Here is a 21,523-nt window from a genome sequence, read left to right as displayed (position 1 = left end):
GCGAGTGATAGTGGGTGCTCCTCGATACACCCACGTTATACCTATCCTCCGTGAGCTGCATTGGTTGCCTATTGGTCTCCGGGTCCAATTCAAGGTGTTGGTCATTACCTTTAAAGTCCTATATGGCTCAGGGCCAGGCTAATTGCGAGACCGCCTACTACCTCATAGTTCCCTACGTCCGGTTAGATCCCACAGGCTGGGCCTCCTTCGGGCCCCGTCGACCAAGCAGTGCCATTTGGCGGGGCCGCGGAGGAGGGCCTTCTCTGTGATGGCGCCCACGCTTTGGAATCAGCTCCCCCCGGAGATTAGGACTGCTCCCACCCTGTTGGTCTTCCGTAAGCTACTTAAGACCTGGCTTTTCCGGCAGGCCTGGGGTTTATAAAACCTTACCCCTGGATGATTGTTTTTGTATTGTTGTTTGTTATGTTTTATGTGTTTTTTATTGTTAGCCGCCCAGAGTCCTTCAGGAGTGGGGCGGCTTATAAATTTTAAAAATAAAATAAAATAAAATAAAGAGATTAATGGAAATGGCAGAGGAGAAGGCTGAACGTCGGATCAGGAGAAACATACAATGGTAAAACAAAGAAAAGAGATTTCCTACTCCCCAAAGATAATATAAGCCTTGGATGGCATAAGAATTGCCTTCTACCTTGTTGGCTGGAACTTGCAAGACTGAGTATGGCAGAATGGGAAATCCAAGGTTTTTTCTTCCTGCTCCATTGGATTTTTGTCTCTTGCAAGGGATATACCACTCACATCCTTCTCCACGGGCATGGACAAACATTTTGCCACTCCTTGAAACTGTCCATCTAATTCAGTAGTCTGAGTGAACAAAACTTGCCATTTGGGGCAAGAAAGTGGCTGTCTCTCTTTATTACATCAAAATCGTTCTCTTTCTTGGATTTAGAGATGTACCCTAATATATTGGCTTCACTTTCTCATTTTTGAGGTTTCAGGTCCTTCTTTCTCTCTTGTCCTCCAAAGGTTACATTCCATGATAAAGCCAGTGGGGCCCTCCATACCTATTCCAGCTTGAGAGATGAACCAGCAACCTGAGTAGCAGCAGTGAGTAAATTGAATTCAGACTGATATCCGGCACTTATGCCTGTAGTTAGACAACTTCTTTGTGTCACTTTGGAAGTTGGAGCCAGTTTGTTCTCCATCACAGTCCAGATCAAGCATGGGCACATTTTTGTGGCTGATAGTCATGCTTTTTTAAAGCTTTTGAGGTTGCAGTTGCACACATTAATAGATTTTTTTTGTTTTGTTTCTGTTGGGGAACTTTTTGGTGACTCCAGGGCCTACTAAAAGGTACTTGGGACCTGCAGGTTGCTCTCACTTTGCACACCTTTGAGCTAGACTTACACAATTCTTATCTTTTCTGGCTAGTCTGACACACTGCCTGGGTTGGAAACTAACTTTGCTGGAGGCCATCAGATCAAGGAAGGTTGCTGCATGCAGCATCAGAAGGAAAATGGGACAGGGAGATTCAGTCCATGAATCTTTTTCACAAGCACGCAGCTTGGCTATGATGCCTGTGAAATAACAGGAATAAAAAAATACACACAATCTATCACTTTTCTGTGACTCATTGTCAATACGCCATTGGGGGGCTGGGCATCGAGAGATTGTCACAATACATACCTGGCCTCCTTTTCCTTAGAGCGGCCACCAGTGCAAATATAGTCCTCCAGGTATCCAGCAGTGCAGACAATGTGAGTGAAGTTAGGTTGGCAGACAGCCAGAAAATGTGGACGGAGGCGACCTACAGCAACCTTTGCCATGTTAGTGAGGGACTGACCCACACAGCAGCCAAAAAGGAAGGCCCCAATTTCTTTATAGAGGGCAGTCACATAAGGATTGGAGATTGTAGAGCGTGATCTGTGAGGCAGACAATGTACATGGAAGATTTCGCCTATAGTGATCTGCAAGAAAGAACAGGGATGTTGGTCTACAAGCAATTCTAAAATTTGGAAGTAAGAGATAGGAGAATAAATGTTTCTTAGGTAATGGGATATGGGATATGCGCTGAGAAAGAGAAAAGGGGGATCCATCTTTAATGAAAAAACTACAGAGCATTGGTATAAGAGAACATAGAATAATAGTGTCGGAAGGGGCCTTGGAGGTCTTTTAGTCCAACCTCCTGCTCATGCAGGAGACCCTATACCATTCCAGACATATGGCTATCCAATCTCTTCTTGAAAACCTGGAGGTTTTCAAGAAGGATACAGAGGCCATTATGCTTAGTAGGGGAACCTGGTGAAGGAAATGTATCTAATTACAAAGTTAATTCTTTGAGCTATGGGAATTCCATAGTCACGAGCTGTAGAAAACGACCTAGTATTCTTTCCCCCTTCCCTCCCTCCAGACTTACTGCTAGGAAGGAGATCAGGGTGCCTGCTGAAATGAGCACTGTGTCGGTGATGGTCTCAGGATGCTGCAGTGGGTAGCTGATGCTACTGTCATTGCAGAAGAAGCCACGACGCACTGGAGAAACGAGGCCAAATTCACAGATGAAGAATGGGACGGATGCTACAGAAACAGGACAATTTTTTTATTTTTTTCCTTTCTTATTAAGTATTTTAACTTTAAATTTGCTTTATCTTTTCTTTTATCAGCATATAAATACAACAACACAGAGTAACAGTTCAGGGGAGATCTTAATATTAAGTAATTAGCTTAAGACTGAAACCATTATTATTTATTTGATCATTTGATCTGAGTTGCAGCAGTTCTTTTTTAGTGTTATATTTACATTTGGATGGGAAAAAAACAAATTTTATGCTTATAATACTGACATCCTAAATGATAATTAACATTGATATATTTTTCCCTTTCCTTTCTCTATATGCCAGCTAAATAATACAATGTTAATAATCTCATATCATATAAACATCATGATGCAATGTATAGAAGAATATAAACAATGCTGCAAATATAGAATACCAATCTAGCTAAAATCATCAGTGCTAGTAAGGTGTGGGGTTTGCTCTCAATTTAAATTCTAGTGCCCTCAGTGTGGGTGGGAATTGTCTTGGAGGTCCTTTGGTCGGGCCATTTACTGTTAACTTTACAAGGACTAATAGTATTACCTAGTTTAGTAATGAAACATCTGCAAGAAAACCACCAAGCTCAGAGAGCACCAAGGACCCCACACCAAGGGAAAAAGAAAACAACACACAGGTATACTCCCAGCTTGGTGCCTTCCAGAAGTATAAGCATTAGCTGTCATGTATTGAGGGCAATTCTACTTCTTATGTTTTATTAAAGTATACTTATGATCAGAATAAGACATTGATTCACATAAATACAAAATCAGCCTAATTCTTGGGGGCCTGGCTGATCCCAGTAAGCAGACAGATATAGTCCCTATCTAGGCTAAATTCTTCCTCTAGAAAGGAACAGCCAGCATGTATTGTTTGCTTTGAGAAATGCAAAATGCTGCACTGGGGTGGAATAGGGTGTGGGGGGGATACACAGCGAGAGAGTGTCTACATGGGTATGAAATATATCCAACAACATTCTTGCATTTCGCAGGATCTTCCTCCAAGTATGCAGCACCTATAACCATTATGGACATTTTGCTAATAAATAATACATGTAAGAATTTTAGTATACAGAACACAGCTTGGCAGAGTGGGAAAAGGACGTTTTCTAGTCCAACACTCTGCTCAAGCAGGATTTTCCTTTGGAATTTTAAAGTAAGCCTCTCTCTCTATGTTATATTGTGGTTTATTCATTTCTGATCTATTCCTTCTGTTGAGACACATCTACTATCTAAACCTGTATTAGTTTGAGGACAAATACTTCTGCAACTTAAGTTCTCCTCTCTCCCTGAATGCAGCTGCAAAGGGATTAAAAAGTTACAGTTTTGATTTACTACTTAAGATATCATCTGATACTAATCTGAGACAAGCCTCAGTGCATACATTTTACCATGGTTTATTTCAACAACCACAGCTTAAGACTAACAACAGTTTATCTGGGATGAGGTGACAAGGCTGACAGTAGTTTAAGAAAAGCAAAACTTAGGCTGTTAGTAGGACAATATTGGAAGAAGGAATCTTTGCCTACATTGCAGGAATGGTTTCTTAAAGTAGCTTATCTGGCGGAAATGGCAAAGATTTCGGCCTTCTTAAAGCAACAAACGCAAGAGAAGTTCCTTGCTGTTTGGGACAAATGGATAAAATTTATACAATTTAGATTGGGTATACAAAAATATCACATAGCTTTTTTATAAGTTTTATTTTTATATATATATATAGATATTTTATATATATATATATATAAATATAAATTTTTTAATTTAATTTTTTATTTTTATTTCTTAATTTTTAATTAAGCCTATATTCTGCTCTGGGAAGCTCAGGGGGGGGAAGGGAGGGTTTTTGTGAGGGGTGGGGGATGGGGGGGGTTTTATATATATGTAATGTTTAGTTTCTTTTTTGTATATGTTGTCTTTTGTTTTGTATTGTTTTTGTCTTTTTGTAAAATTTATAAAACTTCCAATAAAAAAAAAAAGAAAAAAAAGAAAAGCAAAACTTATGGATTCTTCGCTGAGCTTCATTGGGAAAAAAGGGAGCAATAAGCCTGTGGTTCACCATCATAAAATGCAATTAAGTAATTAAATGTATACAAGGTAGGCTATTATTAGACTGAGGAAATGAAATGAAGTTGCGGTTAGCTGAACCACAATGACTGGATTTACATGGTATATAAGCCCAAATCAAACCAACCACATTGTAGTTGTAATTCTTTTCTCTAGGTCTCATATGTTTTTCCTCACTTGCAGCTAACTAAACAAGGTGGTGAATGCATCTCTGCCTCATTCAGCCCAAATAATCTTTTTGCTTTCAAGCTTAATGCTGAAGAAAAATAAAGTGAGTTTGAGGAATGGCTTACATTTGTGAGAAAAAGTAGCTCTGATTGATGCCCGTTGGTTGACATCCACTGATTATGTTCAGGTTAGCTAAGTCAGATACAAGCCTAACATGCTGCAATTTGTTTTTTCCTTGGTTAGCTTTCTATTAGCACTGAATCCTGACCATGATTCAAGGGATTGTATGTACAAACCAAGAAAATGGGCTTATTTAGTAATCTAGTTAAGTGTAGTGTCTGAGTGGAGACATAATATTACCAAAAGCTTCCCCACAATTCGAAACCACATTAAAAAAAAGGAAAAAATGAGTGGTTGGATGCTTTGAAAAGCAAAATTAGGTAGGTGGGGAGCTAACCCAAATCATGGGGAAAGAAATATGAATGATGACAGAAGCAAAATTTGCTGCTGAAAGATGATGGTTTTATAATGTGATTAGGGAGTCTCTATCCTAGTTCACACCTTGTGCTAAGCCATTTTTTTAAAATCATAATTTGCTGAATAAGGCTTGCTCAACATGCTATGTCTAAATAACCTTCATAAGATGTGAAACTAACCAGTGTTTTTGTTTTATAATTAATTGGCTGTCCCAGGCATTACTACACTTATATGAGAAGAGGCTTTTTACGCTCTTGAAGATACCCTTCTCATAAAGCAGACCAGTGCTTCTCAACCTTGGTGAATTGGAAGATGTGTGGACTTCAACTCCCAGAATTCCACATATCTTCCAATTTGCCAAGGTTGAGAAATGCTGTCATAGAGCATAGACTTTACCACGCAAGACTCCTCTTCCATCAACAGCTACCTTGAGAATGATCTTATGGCATTCTTGACAGGGGGACTTGGCTGAAGAGAAATGGGGAAGGACTGGGAAAGTGTGCTTAACATTAAGAAGGTTTCTGAGTGCCATTTTGGATCTGCATGCTACTCTCACTAGGGTAGTTTCCTTTTCCCCCCATTTTCAAAATAACTTTTTGCTTTTGTTTAATTATATAGTTTTTGAAAACTGTTTTTAAAGTTAACGTATCAGAAAGCACATCTAAACAGCGATTTGGTGAAATAATAGCTTCTTTCTTGCATTTGTCTCAGCTTTTGTTTGGTTCTCCCCTCCCCCGCCCATGGAAAATAAAGCGATTGGCAATTGCTTTCCTGGCATGGGAAGCTGGGAGGGCACAGCAACAGGGAAACTGTCTGGGGGTGAGAGAGTGTGCATAGCAGCCAATAGTCCAGACTGAATTCCTGGCAAGTTGCTGCTGAAGTGTCCCAACCTGCATAGAATTTCTTTAAACTGGTTTATAGTTCAGCTGGCATCAGCATGGAGAAGGGTAGTGCAGAATTGCCTCTAGACTTGAACTTGGAAAACAGTTCCCCAAATTTATGGTTTTACCACGATATTTACTACCGGTAGATGTACTTTTGGCAAGTCATTGGCTGAGATGACACAATGCACTAAGCCACAATTGGGATTACTGAATCACCCAAAGGTAGTCCTTGTCTTACAAATGTTCATTTAGTGACTGTTCAAAGTTACTAACGGTACTGAAAAAAGTGACTTATCCGTTTTTTTCACACTTATGAAAATTGCAGCACCCCCTTGGTCACATGATCAAAATTCAGAAGCTTGGCAACTGGTTCCTATTTATGACGGTCACAGTGTCCCAGGGTCATGTGATCCCCTTTTATGACCTTCTGACAAGCAAAGTCAATTGGGAAGCCAGATTCACTTAACAACTGTGTTACTAACTTAACAACTGCAATGGTTCACTTAACAACTGTGGCCAGAAAGGTTGTAAAATGGGGCAAAACTCACTTCAATGTTTCATTTAGCAACATAAATTTTGGGCTCAATTATGGTCATAAGTTGAGACTAGATTCATTTAGTATCCCAGGGAAAAACAACTGTTTACAAATCACAAGGTTTGATTCGCCCAATGCTCAAAAGCAAAGTCAAATCAAATGCATCGTGACATGACTGAACTATGTTTCTCTACCTAACAGAACCTGGAGCCTCCTAGGAGCAAGAATAGGATTCAGGTAGACTAAACAAATGAGGTTCGTATAGGAATAGAAATATCTTTTGCAACCCAACTAGGGACAAGTTGCAGATAGCTGGGACAGAACAGCCATCAAGGCCGAGAATGCCACAGAGTGACACTCAGAGTTTCTCTGTCAACTGTCCAAGGCATCTATGCACTCCCCCACCCCCACCCCCCAAGTAACCTCCCTTTTTCTCAAATTTTGCCAACTGGATCCTCTGGGAATCCAACCCTTTTGTCTTTCTTGGGAGTAGCAAATAGCAGAAGGAGAAAAATTAAGACAACAGTACTAGAACATGATGGAAGGGAATCAAACAAAAAACTCCAAGACCAGAACCACAGACCTTGAGAGCTCCTGAGCATATTCCTTCATTGAAATGCAAAGCAATCTACCCCTCCCTAGCTGCTGATTAGGGTGGGATAGCTAGCAGTGGGGTTTTAGGTATGACATGTTGATTATCTGGGGTGCGGCTAGTAACAACCCCTGATCCTTTGAGGCCATACACAAGCCTGCCTCACATGTTTCAGTTATACCAATACGTATTTTTTCAATCTTTTGATTTTATTTGATGAGTATTGCTAAGTAGCTACATATTCCTTTCGCATTATCCAAATTTTCCTCCTACCCCCTTTCTTAATTTTCTGAAGGTCTTGCTTGTTAGCTCACAAAGTAACCTTTCCAGGTTCCCACAATAGTCATCTCTTGCAATCATCTCCCTTCCCCCCTCCAGCTCCCCTTATATGGTGCCCCAGGCCAGCCATGCGTGTAGATCTTCCTTGGTACTTGGAGGGAGCTATTAATATCTACTTCTCTTGGCGCCCTGAGGTATTCCCATTGCCTCCCTTGGCCAACTGCCCAGGTGCAGCCCTAACAAACGGTGAGACTGGCCGAGTGGTTCCACCAGATCCCCGTCTGAAGAACCGATTGGATTCACACAATCAAATCACAATGGCACAATGTGTTCCATTTTCTGCGTAAAACAAAGCAGGGGGGGGACACAGTTTGCTTGTGGTTTTTGCTTGTGTGTTTCACTCTCCTCCAATAGACTCACTAGAAATGCAAAACAAGAGCAGCTAAAAAAGTGGGGAAACAAAGTAAGCCAAACAACCTGTGATTGTTTTGCTTCTTTGCAAGACAGATTCCTCAACAAACCATGATAGAAACAATCTGCGGCTTAGCACAATGCATGCGTCCAGCCTTCAACTACAAAGCAACTATCTCCTACAGTTGCTCGACAAAAGGGGCCTGCTCTGAGCCCTGAGTGACACTCCTTTGACATTGTATTTGGCAGGGTGTTACTCCTGGTCTCTGAAAACAGGCAGCAGCCTGTCCAGCCGCCTCCCACAGCAACACCCAGGAGAGCAAGACTCAGCCTGTGATGTCTTCCCTCTTCAGGGAAGGAGGAGAAGGTTCATGAAGAACTGAAAGTAGGAAAACAGTAGAGGGGAGGCTAGAGGGAGCTCACAAAATTGGGTTGGGATCAGCTGCAAAACAGAAGCAGGCTGGAGTTCCAGCTGAGGATAAAACCAGGATCTTTCTTCTCTGGGAACAGGTTTTGCCTACCTACAACTTAAACTCCCCTTGTCCCAAGTCAACTTGAGCTTTGCTAGCAGCGAGTACTTCTGGGTCAGCACATGAGGGACAATCCAATTCTTATCTGAGAAACTTTCTGAATGCCTCTTCCTGCCTAGGAGCCCACCCACCACCACTGAACAAACCTTGTTACGGTATCACTGCCAGTCTGCCAAATTGCCTGCAACTTGAACTCTAGCTCCTTCCAGATATTTGTCAAACTCTGCAGATGAAGAAGTCAGCATTTTACTAGCCATCCATATCAATCCATCCAGACAACCTTGGTGCAAATCTCCTTCTTAGGGTCTGGTCAAGTTTCCCAACAACCTATCTTCTAGCATCTATCTAATGCAGGCCTAAAATTGTCTAGAGTCATAAGATGACTATTGATACAACATGATGGATGAAAAGATCCCCAATTTCCAAGTATTCCAGAGTTATAGGAAAGATCACCCAAATTTCCAAACTGACCTGCTTTCCAGACAAAGCTTAATTCTGCCTTTCACCCAGATCTGTCCCAAAGGCATTAACTTATCTGCCTCTGACTATGGATACACTTGCCTGGGAATAATAGACATTTATAAAATTATGAAGAAACTGGATGGAAAATTTCTAATATCCTTTTCAAAGTATTAAAATTAAAAAACCAATGAAATGTATGAAAAAGATTCAGGACTAGCTTCTACAAATATTATATCATATGGTGCACATTATTATTATTCAGAATTTTTGTTTTATTATTTGATAATGGACACGCAGATAGAACAACCATCCATCACAGAGGTTAGCAGCAATAGCTAAAAATGAATCTTGCTCATTCAAAGTGTTCCTTGACATTTCAGATACTGGAGGGCAGCAGTTGTCTTCTGATTTTTCTAAAGCAGCCATTGCTGAACAATTTCCAATTTTTTAAAATAAATGTTTGCACATGCTACTGGTAATAGTAATAGGAGAACTATTTCTGAATGAAATCTAAAACCAGTGTGCCTATTTCTATTTGACACGTAGTCAGTGTATCATCTTCTATCTCTGTGATGTTTATGAAAGTTCCACTCTAATTCCTACACAAGGAGAACCAGCATGGTGAATACCTTTGCTTCCAAAAGTGGTCTTTATACTGGGGACCAGGGATTCTTAAGGAAGCATTGACACTTAAGCGTATTTTCTACAGCGATAAAAGATATTTTGGTGTCTGAGATGGAAAGTCTGGATCCCATCTCCTACAACTTATGAACAAGTATAGTGTTCTAGGAAGTTCGCCTGCAAAGTCTAATTCAAAGTTGTTCCAAAGACAATAGCTATTCTGCCTAGGGACAAATCAGATTTCCCCACCCCTCAAGCTGTGATTAAATATACCTAGAATAAGTTAATCTTACTTTATTTCATTTCTGCAGACATTCTCTTCTAAGCTGCTTGTCTGAGATTTGTTGTGTATCTATTAAAAGGATATTTTCCTAATGAATCTAATTAGACTGTAATCCAATATTGTTAGAATACTTCCAGAATTCCCAGATGGAATTCCTAATTATTAAACTATATTGAAAAATAAGGCTATGCAATATGCAGTTCTCTCATTCAGACTCCTGGTCTTGTTTACAGCTAATTCTGTGGGAAAAGAAAATGGGTATTTTCCTAGCATCCATTTTTTTTCTGCTTCACATGTAAAGATAGAGTCACATTTCAAATGTGGTCACATACTTTATAGCTTGTTCTGCAGGCAGTTGTGAACTGAAGTGATACCTTTGATCTCCCAAATCTACAACTAGCCACTAAAAATTCATATCTGCCAGGAACTCATTAGGTGACCTCAGGTGATTTCTTCTCTTAGCCTTATCTGCATGATGGGGATAACAAGATTGTTCTAAGAATTACAAGATAAAAGATCTGAAGGTCTTTGAATACTTCAAAGCATCCTCAAAACCTACCGCCTCCCTGATGGCTCGGAACATTCATTCCCGCTTAAAGTATGGTTAGGATGGGTAGGCGTGCTGGTTGGGGAACATTGGAGTTGTCCTTATCTGGACAATGTTCTATACTTGCTTGTGATTATTATTATTATTAATAAAAACAGACTGCCTTGAAGAGGTTAAAGTCCCTCAAGACAGGCTTCCTTCAAGCCAGTGAAAACTGATATCTCTGCAGTGGCAGCAAACAGTGAAAATAATTCTTTCCCTTTGCTCCAGTCTGTCTTTCTTGTTTTTCCCCTTTGCTTTCTCAGGCTCCATGTCAACTTGGAACACAACAGACCATCCAGTCTGGACTATGTTTTCATATCAGAACTTTTTACTTAAAAAAATTAAATAAAAATAAAATATGGCTTCTTTGGAGACCAACCAGGTCACCTTTTAAGTCCTTTAGGATTTCCCCCCCCCCCAAATCTATATGAACAGCAAGGCACACACACAAAAGACTGCTCAGAGCTATCATCCTCATCAGGACTGTGGCTGGCCTCAGCCTTTGTGTTTTAAAACTCAGCACTTTAGCCTTCAAAAATGTACAACATAGCTCGGAAAAGAAAGAAAAAAAGTAGCTTATTGAAATGCAAAAATGGAATTACCCCCCTGGAATGAGGACATAAGAATTTAAATAAGGCAGAGGATTGGATTGGAAGACCTCCAAGGTCCCTTCCAGCCCTAGGAGTCTGTGTTTCTATTTCTACCATTCCTCCCCAGCTAGGCCTTGTGCCATTCTGATGAATGCTCTTTCCGATGGTCTTGCATCTGTCTCCAAGCACCAAACACTCCTCTGTGTACTGAGCACACTCTTGTCCTTCTCACTGCTGAAACCCTGCCAGAAGGTGACTGAAAAGGGAAGAAGCCAAAATTTTCTGATGGACTGGATTTAAACTGAGCTTTCCCCTCATCAGTTCTGTCTAAAAGTTCCCTTATTATTCTGGATCATCTAGCATAAAATTGAGGCTGTTTGTGAGCACAAAACCTGGTACAAGGGTATAGCATTTAACTTCCTGGAAAATGCGACATACATTTTAAAAAGCAGCCCCTAGGGTTGGAGACAATAATAAGCTTTGCATACGCATGGGAAGAGCCTTAGGAAATGTCAGAAGGCAGAAATATGACTGAGCTGAGTTCACTGGAGTCACTTGGTCTCCTGCAACTCCCTTTTAAAAAGTCTATAAAGATTCTCAGTCATCCTGATCGTGACTGCCCCAAAGATGCTTTTTCAAAAGCCAGCTGGAGTTTTTTTTTTCTTGAAGACATTTCGCTTTTTATCCAAGAAGTTTCTTCAGTTCTGAAATGGATGAGAAGCGAAACATCTTCAAGAAAAAAGAAACAAGGTCCAATTCCCCTTCTTTGCTAGGTATTTTTTTTCCCCTGACAGCTAGGCTTAAGTATGAGAAGAGTCCAGCACAGCGGTTCTCAACCTGTGGGTCGGGACCCCATTTGGGGTCGAATGACCATTTCACGGGGGTCGCCAAACAACGCATTCCGCCATTTTTTCCCCCCTTTTCCTTAGCTCTGCTACTCCCTTTTATTCTACTGGCTTTTGAAAGCCAATAGAATAGACTCTCTTGAATAGAGTCTAATTCTATTGGCTTTCAAAAGCCAATAGGAATTGTCCAGGCTGTCTCTGCCTTGCTGAGCCCACCAAAAGTCCCATTCTGCAAACGATGCTGCACCAGTTGAGTAGTCCTCAACTTACGACCGATTGAGTAGTCCTCGACTTACGACCGGTTGGGGGTCGCGGCATTAAAAAGGTTGAGAACCACTAGTCCAGAAGGTGGGGGGGGAAGCCTAGGGGAGAAGCGAATCAGTGGGTATAGCGAAGAATTAAAGTTCTGCTTGCTGTGATTGCCCATTCTTCTCAAGAATTTGTTCTCGTCTCCCTACAATTATTAACCAATAAGAAGATCATTAACCAGGAAGCACAAATGTGCAGAAATGTTCTGACTTCCAAATGGCCACCTCCCCTTGAATAAAGGCAAAGGCACCTGTGCCAGAGGGTCCTTAGTACTCCTAAAAGTGCCATACTTACCAATGGCTATACAGCTGGCTTTCCTGGCAGATCTTCTCAACCGTCAAGGAGCCATTCTGTAGGCTCTTTCTGTGTTAGTGAGAAAGCAACTACTTGTTGGATATTTATCTCATTGGAGGGGAGAGTGGGCAACGTGGCATCCATTACAATCTCTCCTGATACTGCCTCCTGACACCCACTCACTGTTGCTGCTTTCCCAACACCAACACTTTATTGCAGAGCACTTGCAGAGCAAAAAAGTGGAAGTGAACCTGGTAACTGAGTGTCATAAACTTAACACCCCTATCAGAAAGCTATTTCAGAAGATTTAACTCTGCCCAACAGCTGTTTGCTCCATCCCAGTCATGGACCACTATGATTCATGGTGACATAATTTCCACACAGCTGCTAAAGACTAAATTAAAATCCTCTGTGGAGAATTAAATGAATATCTGAGCAGCGGTTTCAGCTGCATATTCCAACTCTGTTGGACCTATGTATACATAACAGCTGGGCATGCCAACTGGAATACCCAGTACTGGTTACTCTGATTCTTCCATATGATAACAAGTAATCTGCATTACCAGATCCTCAATTATCCAAAACCAATATAAAATGGACTGCCCTATAAATTAGGCATGTACAAATGACCAGAGATGAAAACAGAACTGATTCAACTTTGTTAACTAAATTTTTAGATAAAGACTAATTCAACTGCAAGAATCCTTCAACACTCCATTACCCACCGGATATGTTGGGCTGCAATCTTCATCATTTCTAAACCTGCATAGGATGGTGGGAATTCTAGACGATATGGTTTTACTCAATGAATGATATCAGAGTGCGGGAAGCTGGAGGTTCCCAGTTCCCCTTGGTTCAGACAAGAAACATGATATACGCAAGAATACCCAGTTATATGGGTAAGGAGGTAGCAGTAGGAGTACAAAATAAGCTGGTCTATCACCTCTATTGCAGAGAGAAGTTGATTATTTAATTCCTTCACATTTCTCATTCATCTGTGGCAAAACTTCTCTTGATAAACTGCTATGTAGAAATTGCACAGCCCCCATCCTTCACTCACCCACAAGTAAACACACAATATCGAAGGCCACTAAGATCTTCCTCAGCAATGTTTGTGGAGGAGCAAAGGCAGTGGACTGGATTCTTGAGCTCCGCACCGTCACCCGGACCTCTCTATGACCACTCTGCCACTGTAAAGGCTGCAGGGCCTGATTCTGAAGTTCAGAGTGATTGTTTTGCATGATCTGTTCAGGTCAGTTTGCCTTCTGCAGAATCAAGTTGGATCCAATGTCTTCGCGCCTGCAAGGAAAACAGAATCCAAAGCTTTGGTTCCAGGTGGGGAGAGATGATTAACTAGGATCCAGGCAGTAGCTCTTGGCAGCAAAATAAGGAAAGCGACGTCGGGCTCCGCAAAGAAAGCAAACCTGTCTTCCGAGGGTCCTCGGGCGATTGTGCCCGACTTTCCAAGCCCGAGCTAGGGTGAGGTTAAACTACAACCAGTAACTTTTCTCTGCGAGTTATTAGCCCAGCGCGCCCTGTCGCGAAGGAGACGCTTTGCAAGGCTCTTTTTACGTTCTCCCCCCTGCCACGAGGTGGCAGATCCGGAGTAACCCAGCTGAGCGAACTTTGTGGGGGAACGGGGCAACTTGGGCGGCAGCAGCTGCTTCGGGGCAGAGACCCACCTGGCGGACGTCGCTTTCTCCTTCAAAGCACGCGCGTCCGGGTGAGCGACACCAGAGCTCGGAGGGGGAAGGAGGAGGACTCGATTCTTTCCCGGCGGGGCTGAATCGCGGCTCAAGCTCAACTCGGTCTCGGCTGGCCTTTCCTCGGTTTTTTTCCTTTCCCTTCTTGACGCGTCCGCTCTACCCTCCCTTCTGCTCGGCTTAGTTGCCGGAGAGTCCGAGCGGGAAAGGAAGTCGCGAGGCGGCCACGATCCAATTCGCGTCATAGACCCATCGAATTGGATCGCACGTGCACTTGCGCGTAAGCCCCTCGGCTTACTTCCGAGCCGGTCTGCCGCTGAACTCTTGGGAAGCAGCAGAAAGCAACAGGGAGGGGCGAAGGGCGAGAGCTCGGGGCGGCGCGCCGTGGGTCCCCGAGCCAACCCTCTGCCCCTCGTCGCTGTGGGCCATCGTCGGAAGAGTTCCGTGCCCAGAGCCGCCGAAGGCTTCCCGGGATGGGAGAAACCGCGTCGGCCAGCAGCTCTTCCCCTCTGGCAGCAGACGCGCTCCCCACGCCTAGCTCCGAGGGCGGGCCCTGTCAGGAGGCAAGGTCAGGTGGCAGCTCTGGGAGTTTAAATCGAAGAATAGTCCCAATATTCACCGACGTTACTCGACGCTTTCTTCCCCCTCCCCTTCTCAAAACCCCATATCCTTGCTTCTCTACTTGGTCTGCGTGGGAGTCAAGCGCACATCTTGCGTTCGGCTATCCGAGCAATTTTGCTCCACCTGAGCAAAGATCAGGTGTATCCAATCAAATTGTCTGAAGAGTAAGAGAATTGTAGTTTAACCTATAAAGGGCACCATGGAAGAAAAACGTAGGAGTCTTCCTCACTTGTACCTAATCACAGCACAAGCCTGATCTGGCATCCATCTCTCTCTCTCTCTCTCTCTCTCTTCCTCTCCCCCCCCCCCCCAGTAATCCTCTGGTGTTCGCTTTAGTTTCTTCTCAGCCCATAAGTGAGATGGCTTAAGAAAGTCATCTTCATAGTTTCATAGTTTCAATAGTATTTTCCTCCTTAATTTTGACAACCTCAAGGTGTTTAAAATCTGTTAGACTTATTACTTCTTAGTTAAGCTAGAACAGGACTTTTCAACCTGGCAGGTGGCACACGACCATCCTAGAAAAGTAGTAGCGGGGGAAGGGAATGAGCTGAACCCGTGGCAGCACCACACAAGCCTGAGTGAGAGATGCCTGAAGCTGCAGGGCTGTCAGGGCTCAGCGGAAGCACCAGGATCAGTGCCAGGCTCCAGCTGGAGTTTGGCGCTGATCCTGATGCTTCTGCTGAGCCCTGAAGAAGCACCAATCAGCTGGAAAGCAGCACTGATCCTGAGGCTTCTGCTGAGCCCAGAAGAAGAGCCAATCAGCTGGACTGTTGCAGCATCTCCAGGGTCTTGTGATTTACATTCAGATGCTTGGCAACTGATTCATATTTATGACGGTCACAGTGTCCCAGGGTCATGTGAAGTGACCAAAACCTGCTGCAACCACCCAGCAGATGGGGGGGGGAATAAAAACCAAACACCCTCCACCCCACCCTCACTGCCAATCTCAACAGAAATTTTCACAACAATTGGAAACTTCGGACAGGAGGAAGAGCGGCGCCGGGCTGTACTTTATCACTTTTTTCCTTTTCTTTTTTTTTTTTTTGGTCATCAAGTTTTTGACACCTTACTAGGCGATTGGTGGTACTCGGATGTTGCCATATCCTAAAAGTGGTACAATGGGTGAAAAGGTTGAAAAGCCCTGAGCTAGAAGACTATAGTGATTTGAAACAAGTGGGACTGAGAATGGCCATAGTATGCAGAGATGAGTGACGATCGTTTCAACAAATAGGAAATATTGTCTTTATTGGAGTTAAGCAGTTCAGGGCTGAAGTGGGATAAAACAAAGCATCAGGGAAATTTTGATCCCCAAGAATGGGTTAATTTCAATAAAGTTTCCAACCTGCAGGTCAATTGTTCACCAAAAGAAAAATCCATTGATTTTACTATTGAAATGCATTATTTTATAACTGAAAAGGACTTCTGGGCAACTTAATTCCAGACATAGATGTAGTATAAAACTTCCACATGCTATTGTGGTGGTGGTGGTAGGGGGGGTTGGAAGGGATAAGTTGGAAATATAGGGTCACCCAACAATTATTATTGGGCAGCAGCGACATAGTGAAGATATTTCATATTGCACAGGAGAAGGCAAGGGTAAACCACGCTTGTACTTCATCAAAACCACATGGATAGAAAGTATAAAATGATTGACAATGTGGTACTGGATGATGGCCCCAAAGTTTGAATGACATTCAACATGCTACTAAGAAAGACCTAAAGATTATTTGGAATATTAATGGTGCTTATGATGTGGCTAGATTTGGAGACATCCAGTTGCTGCTGTTGCCATTCAGGAAAAGAAAATCTGGAATTACAAAGGGGACATGACATGTAAGAAGTATGAACATAGTAAAATAACAGGGAAAATGAAATGAATCCACTGTTAAAGAAAGACTGGCAGAGGCAAGGTGGCTCAGTAGTTTAATGAGATGGTTTTTGTTCTAGCAGTTTAAGTCATAGCGCCACATGGTGGGGTCACTTGCCTCAGCTTCTGTCCATCTAGCAGTTATATAAGCATGTTATATGCAATAGACAAGTAAGTACAGCTTCATTGGGAAGATGAGCCAGTGCTTCTTGCAGATGGTCAAAACCCTGCCAGTGCCAGATGTGATGCCCATTTACGAGATGACTTCAGTGGAGGGGAAAGACCCTGGATTGTGCTGCAGGATGCTGTTTGCCTTGTTTTCTGGTGCAGAGCTAGCTTGCCCCTGTGGTGCATTTTGGAAAGTGTAGAAGCATGAATTGAATGTACTAGCATGTTAGGCAGCCAAACCACTATTCTGTATTAGCATTGTAGTCTTTTGGCTAAAGTAACATTAGCATATGCAAAATAAATAGCTAAAATAAACTGACAGAGCTAGGGAAGGAGTAAAAAAAAAAGTTTAGAATCCTTAGTAACCCCCTTTAATTGCTGTTGACCCTTATCTAACTCTAACCAGGTGCTGACCATTAGCTGAGAAGATACCTGTGCATAGGTTTTTAGCAATAAATCAGTTAATTTGAACCTTCACATGTGGACCTGGCTTTTCGTGCCTGACATCAACTGTACATGAATTCTTGGGCATTATTGTATTGAGATGGATTGAATTGGACTCTTTCAGTCAGAAGGTCATGCTGTCTACTACTTAGGAATAGAAAACAAGAAATGGCATTGTTTTCATAGTGAGGAAATGTGTAGCAAGAACACAATTTCCTTGCAACACATTCAATGATCAAATAATGGCAATTAAGGTTCACAGACAGTCCTTTCACATGACAATTATCCAAGCTTATTCTCTCACCACAAATGCAGAAGAAGAGGAGGATAATGAGTTTTGTGATTAAATTCAGTCTGAAATTGATAGAATATGCAAGCAAACTGTGTTGATTGTGGTAGGAGGCTGCAATGCCAAAATTGGAAATATTAAGGAGGGGAAAATTATTAGGACCACATGACCTAGGAAATTGAAATGAATCAGGATAATTTTTGCCAATCCATTCCTTTATTGCTAACACAATCTTCAAACAACAAACAATGCCTATATACATGGATATCACTAGATGGGGTATGTAGAAATAAAATTGATTATATTATTAATAGGTGAAGGAACTCAACTATAGCATCCAAGACATGGGCAGGGGCTGATGCTGGAACAGAACATTCATTGTGCAAGTTCCCAGTTAAGCTTAAGTAAAAAAAAGAAAGCCATCCAGTTTCTACAATATGATCTTGAATTATTGTATACCAACCATTGTCAAGGAGAACATAAGGAATCACTTTGATAGCAAAGCAGAGGAACTGTGCAATGATAGAAACTAATCAACTTAGAACTAAGGAGAAATTTCCTAATAGTGAGAATTATTAAACAATGAGTGGCTTGCTTTAGAAATTGTGGGTGGCTCATCACTGGAGGCTTTTAAGAAGAGATTGGACAACCAGAACAGAACAATATAGAGTCTCCTGCTTGAAGGGGGGGGGGGTTGGACTAGAAGACCTCCAAAGTTCCTTCCAACTCTGTTATTCTGTTATTCAAGTAAGACAAAGATCTAAGGAAGCAGCTTAACAAAGAATTTCAGACAGCTACTAGAAGAGACAATAAACAGTATTGCAACATCTGTAAAGTATTGAAGATAGAACAGGCATGGAAAAACAGAGAAAATCTTCCACACACCCCAAACTCAAAAGGAGGCTCCAGCTTTAAATAGGTTTGCTAGAGGATACCAATAAACAGATAATAACTGGTTTTAAAAAATAAAAAAAATGGAAGGAGTATACAGAATCTCTGGATAGTAAAGATATCAACATCCAAGATACCTTACAATATATTTCCTACTTAACACGTGAAGTACTAGTACCACTTTACAAAGCCCTAATAAGACCACACATGGAATACTGTAGCCAATTTTGGTCACCATATCACAAAAAAGATGTTGAGAGTTTGGAAAAAATTCAGAGAAGAACAACTAAGATGATCAAAGGCCTGGAGGCTAAAACATACGAAGAATGGCTGTGGGACTTAGGTTTGGCTAGTCTAAAGAAAAGAAGAAATAGGGGAGACATGATAACAGTATTCCAGTATCTGAGGGGCTGCCACAAGGCAGAAGGGGTCAGGTTGTTCACCAGAGCACCAGAAGGAAGGATGAGAAACAATGGTTGGAAACTGACAAAAGAGAGAAGCAACCTGGAACTAAGGAGAAATTTCCTGACAGTGAGGACAATTAACCAGTGGAACAGCTTGCCCCCAGAAATTGTGGTGCTCCATCACTGGAGATTTTTAAGAAAAGACTAGACAAGCATCTGTCCGAGATGGTGTAGGTTATTCTGTTTAAGCAGGGGGCTGGACTAGAAACCTCCAGGGTGCTCCATCACTGGAGATTTTTAAGAAAAGACTAGATAATCATCTGTCCGAGATGGTGTAGGTTATTCTGCTTGAGCAGGGGGCTGGACTAGAAACTTCCAGGGTCCCTTCCAGCTCTATTCCATTCCATTCCATTCTAAGATAGATCAGCACTCTGGTCATTGCCAAGTTAGAAGGCTACAGGAATTGATGCCACAGAAATATGGCAAGCAATGAAGAAGGTTCTCACTAAGCTATGCCAGCAAATCTGGAGAGTGACACAGTGGCAAACAGATCGGAAGCGGTCAATCTATGTATCAATATATACCCAGGAAAGGAAATTTATCAGCAAGTGCAACTATTAGAAAATATCGAGAATTTTACCTGCTAGCAAAGTTATATTTGGATCATCCAACACAGATTAGAACCTCATATGGGAAAGGGAGATGCTAGATGTTCAAGATGGCTTTAGAAAAGACTGAGCAACAAGAGTCATTATTGTTGATTCACAGTGGATAATTAAGAAAGCCAAAGAATATCCAACATGTCAATATGTATTTCATTAATTCTAGAAGGGTCTCCAATTGAGTCAAACATATCAATCCCTGAACATCTCATTGTTTTTATGTGAAACCTATAGACAAGCTGGGAAGCCACAGTATGGACAGAAGATGATAAAACAGCCTGGTTTAGGTCAGCAAACAAGTAAGACAAGGCTGTGAACTCTCTTATTTATTCAGCCTCCATGGAACATATGTTGAGGGAAACGAGACTGGAGGGAGAAATCTCAAAGCCTGTGCTGTATTGATGGCACTATTGTTACTGCTGAAAATGCAAATGATTTGCAAATTTTACACTGAAATTCAAGGAGCACAGTGAAAAAAAAGGGACTATGATTAAATATAAAGAAGACCAAACTAATAACAGGCATAGTAAGCAGCTTAGAATAAACAATGAAAATACTGAAGAGATGGGTAATTTTTGCTTTTTAGGATCAATTAACAGAGAAGAATCAGGAGTCAAGACATGTAGATTAGTACTTGGAGAGTAGCAGTGAAAGCCTTAGAAGATACATGCAGGTGCTGTGATTTGTCTATACCTAAAAAGATCAGAATAATAAATAATAAATGCTCTGCAACATTTATGGAAATAAAATAATAGACTTTGAAAAAGTGACTAAACTAGTAGACCAGCGAAGGCATTTGATAAAGTAGACCACAATCTACTCCTTGGTAAGCTAGAAAAAGGTGGAATAGACAACATCACCACCAGATGGATCTGTAGCTGGCTGACGAACCACACTCAATGAGTAGTCCTCAATGACACTACATCCACATGGAGAGAAGTAAGCAGTGGGGTACCACAAGGTTTCTTCTTAGGCCCAGTACTCCTCAACATCTTCATTAATGACTTAGATGAGGGAATTGAAGGGGAACTCATCAAATTTGCAGATGACACTAAACTGGCAAGAGTAGCCAACAGCCCAGAAGACAAACTCAGGATCCAAAAAGATCTTGACAAACTTGAACAATGGGCCCTATCCGACAAAATGAGAACGTCAAACTATTCGCCAAAGTACCAGAGGGCAGGACAAGAAACAATGGTTGGAAACTGACCAAAGAGAGAAGCAATCTGGAATTAAGGGAAACTTCCTAACAGTGAGGACAATTAACCAGTGGAACGGCTTGCCTTTAGAAATCATGGGTGTTCCATCACTGGAGATTTTTAAGAAGAGGTTAGATAATCACTTGTCTGAAATGGTATAGGTTCTCCTGCTTGAGCAGAGGGTTGGACTAGAAGACCTCCAAGGTCCCTTCCAGATTCTATTCTATTCTATTCTATTCTATTCTATTCTATTCTATTCTATTCTATTCTATTCTATTCTATTCCATTCCATTCCATTCTATTCCATTCCATTCCATTCCATTCTGATAGAAAAGAGCATTGACACTTTTGAACTATAATGTTGGAAGAGACATTTGAGAATATCATGAGTAGCCCCCTTCAAAAAAATTAACAAAAGGGTAATCAAACAAATCAATCCATTTAAGTCACAAACGACCATGCTCAATTTATTGTACTTTAGCTACCAATGGAAGAGAATATTTGTAACTCAAGGTCAAACTGTGCAGTTCTTGTGCTCTCTCAGCTTGGTTGTTTTTTTGTAGTCATTTTATTACCAAACTAGGTATAATGTTACTTAGTTTGATAATGGAACAACTGCAAGAAAACAACCAAGCTGAGAGAGCACCAAGGACTACAAAAAACTAGGTGTCTGGAGAAGTCTAGGCAAGGTGAAAGAAAAGAGAAGGGGACAATCAGCAGCAAGGATATACAGTTGCAATTATAGAGGCAACGGGTACATTGATAAAAGATCTGAAGGATCAGGTAAGGGTCAAATC

The 21,523-nt window shown here is 41.7% G+C and overlaps 1 protein-coding gene across 4 annotated transcripts in view; it reads right to left on the bottom strand.

Annotated features, from left to right (window-relative positions):
• The window catches only part of LOC120306173 (phospholipid phosphatase 3-like), a 30,977-nt gene extending 16,094 nt beyond the window's left edge, over positions 1–14,883 (bottom strand). The window contains exons 1-4 of one of the 4 annotated variants that reach the window (XM_039338882.1): positions 14,161–14,883; positions 13,539–13,777; positions 2,375–2,532; positions 1,645–1,925 (exon numbers count right to left, since the gene is read on the bottom strand). In XM_039338882.1, coding sequence (XP_039194816.1) covers positions 1,645–1,925; positions 2,375–2,532; positions 13,539–13,719 — 620 coding nt within the window. In that variant the 5' untranslated portion in view covers positions 13,720–13,777; positions 14,161–14,883. Of the gene's footprint in view, positions 1–1,644; positions 1,926–2,374; positions 2,533–13,538 lie in introns of all 4 variants that reach the window. The other 3 variants (XM_039338883.1, XM_039338880.1, XM_039338881.1) reach the window with 3 other exon arrangements.
• Between the last annotated feature and the right edge of the window lie 6,640 nt (positions 14,884–21,523).

The sequence above is a fragment of the Crotalus tigris genome, unplaced genomic scaffold (genome assembly GCF_016545835.1).
Source record: "Crotalus tigris isolate CLP2741 ecotype Arizona unplaced genomic scaffold, ASM1654583v1 scf7180000017723.350638, whole genome shotgun sequence".
Classification (NCBI taxonomy): Eukaryota; Metazoa; Chordata; class Lepidosauria; order Squamata; family Viperidae; genus Crotalus; species Crotalus tigris.
Note: the sequence above shows the minus strand (reverse complement) of the source record. Positions and strands in the feature narration are given on the sequence as shown.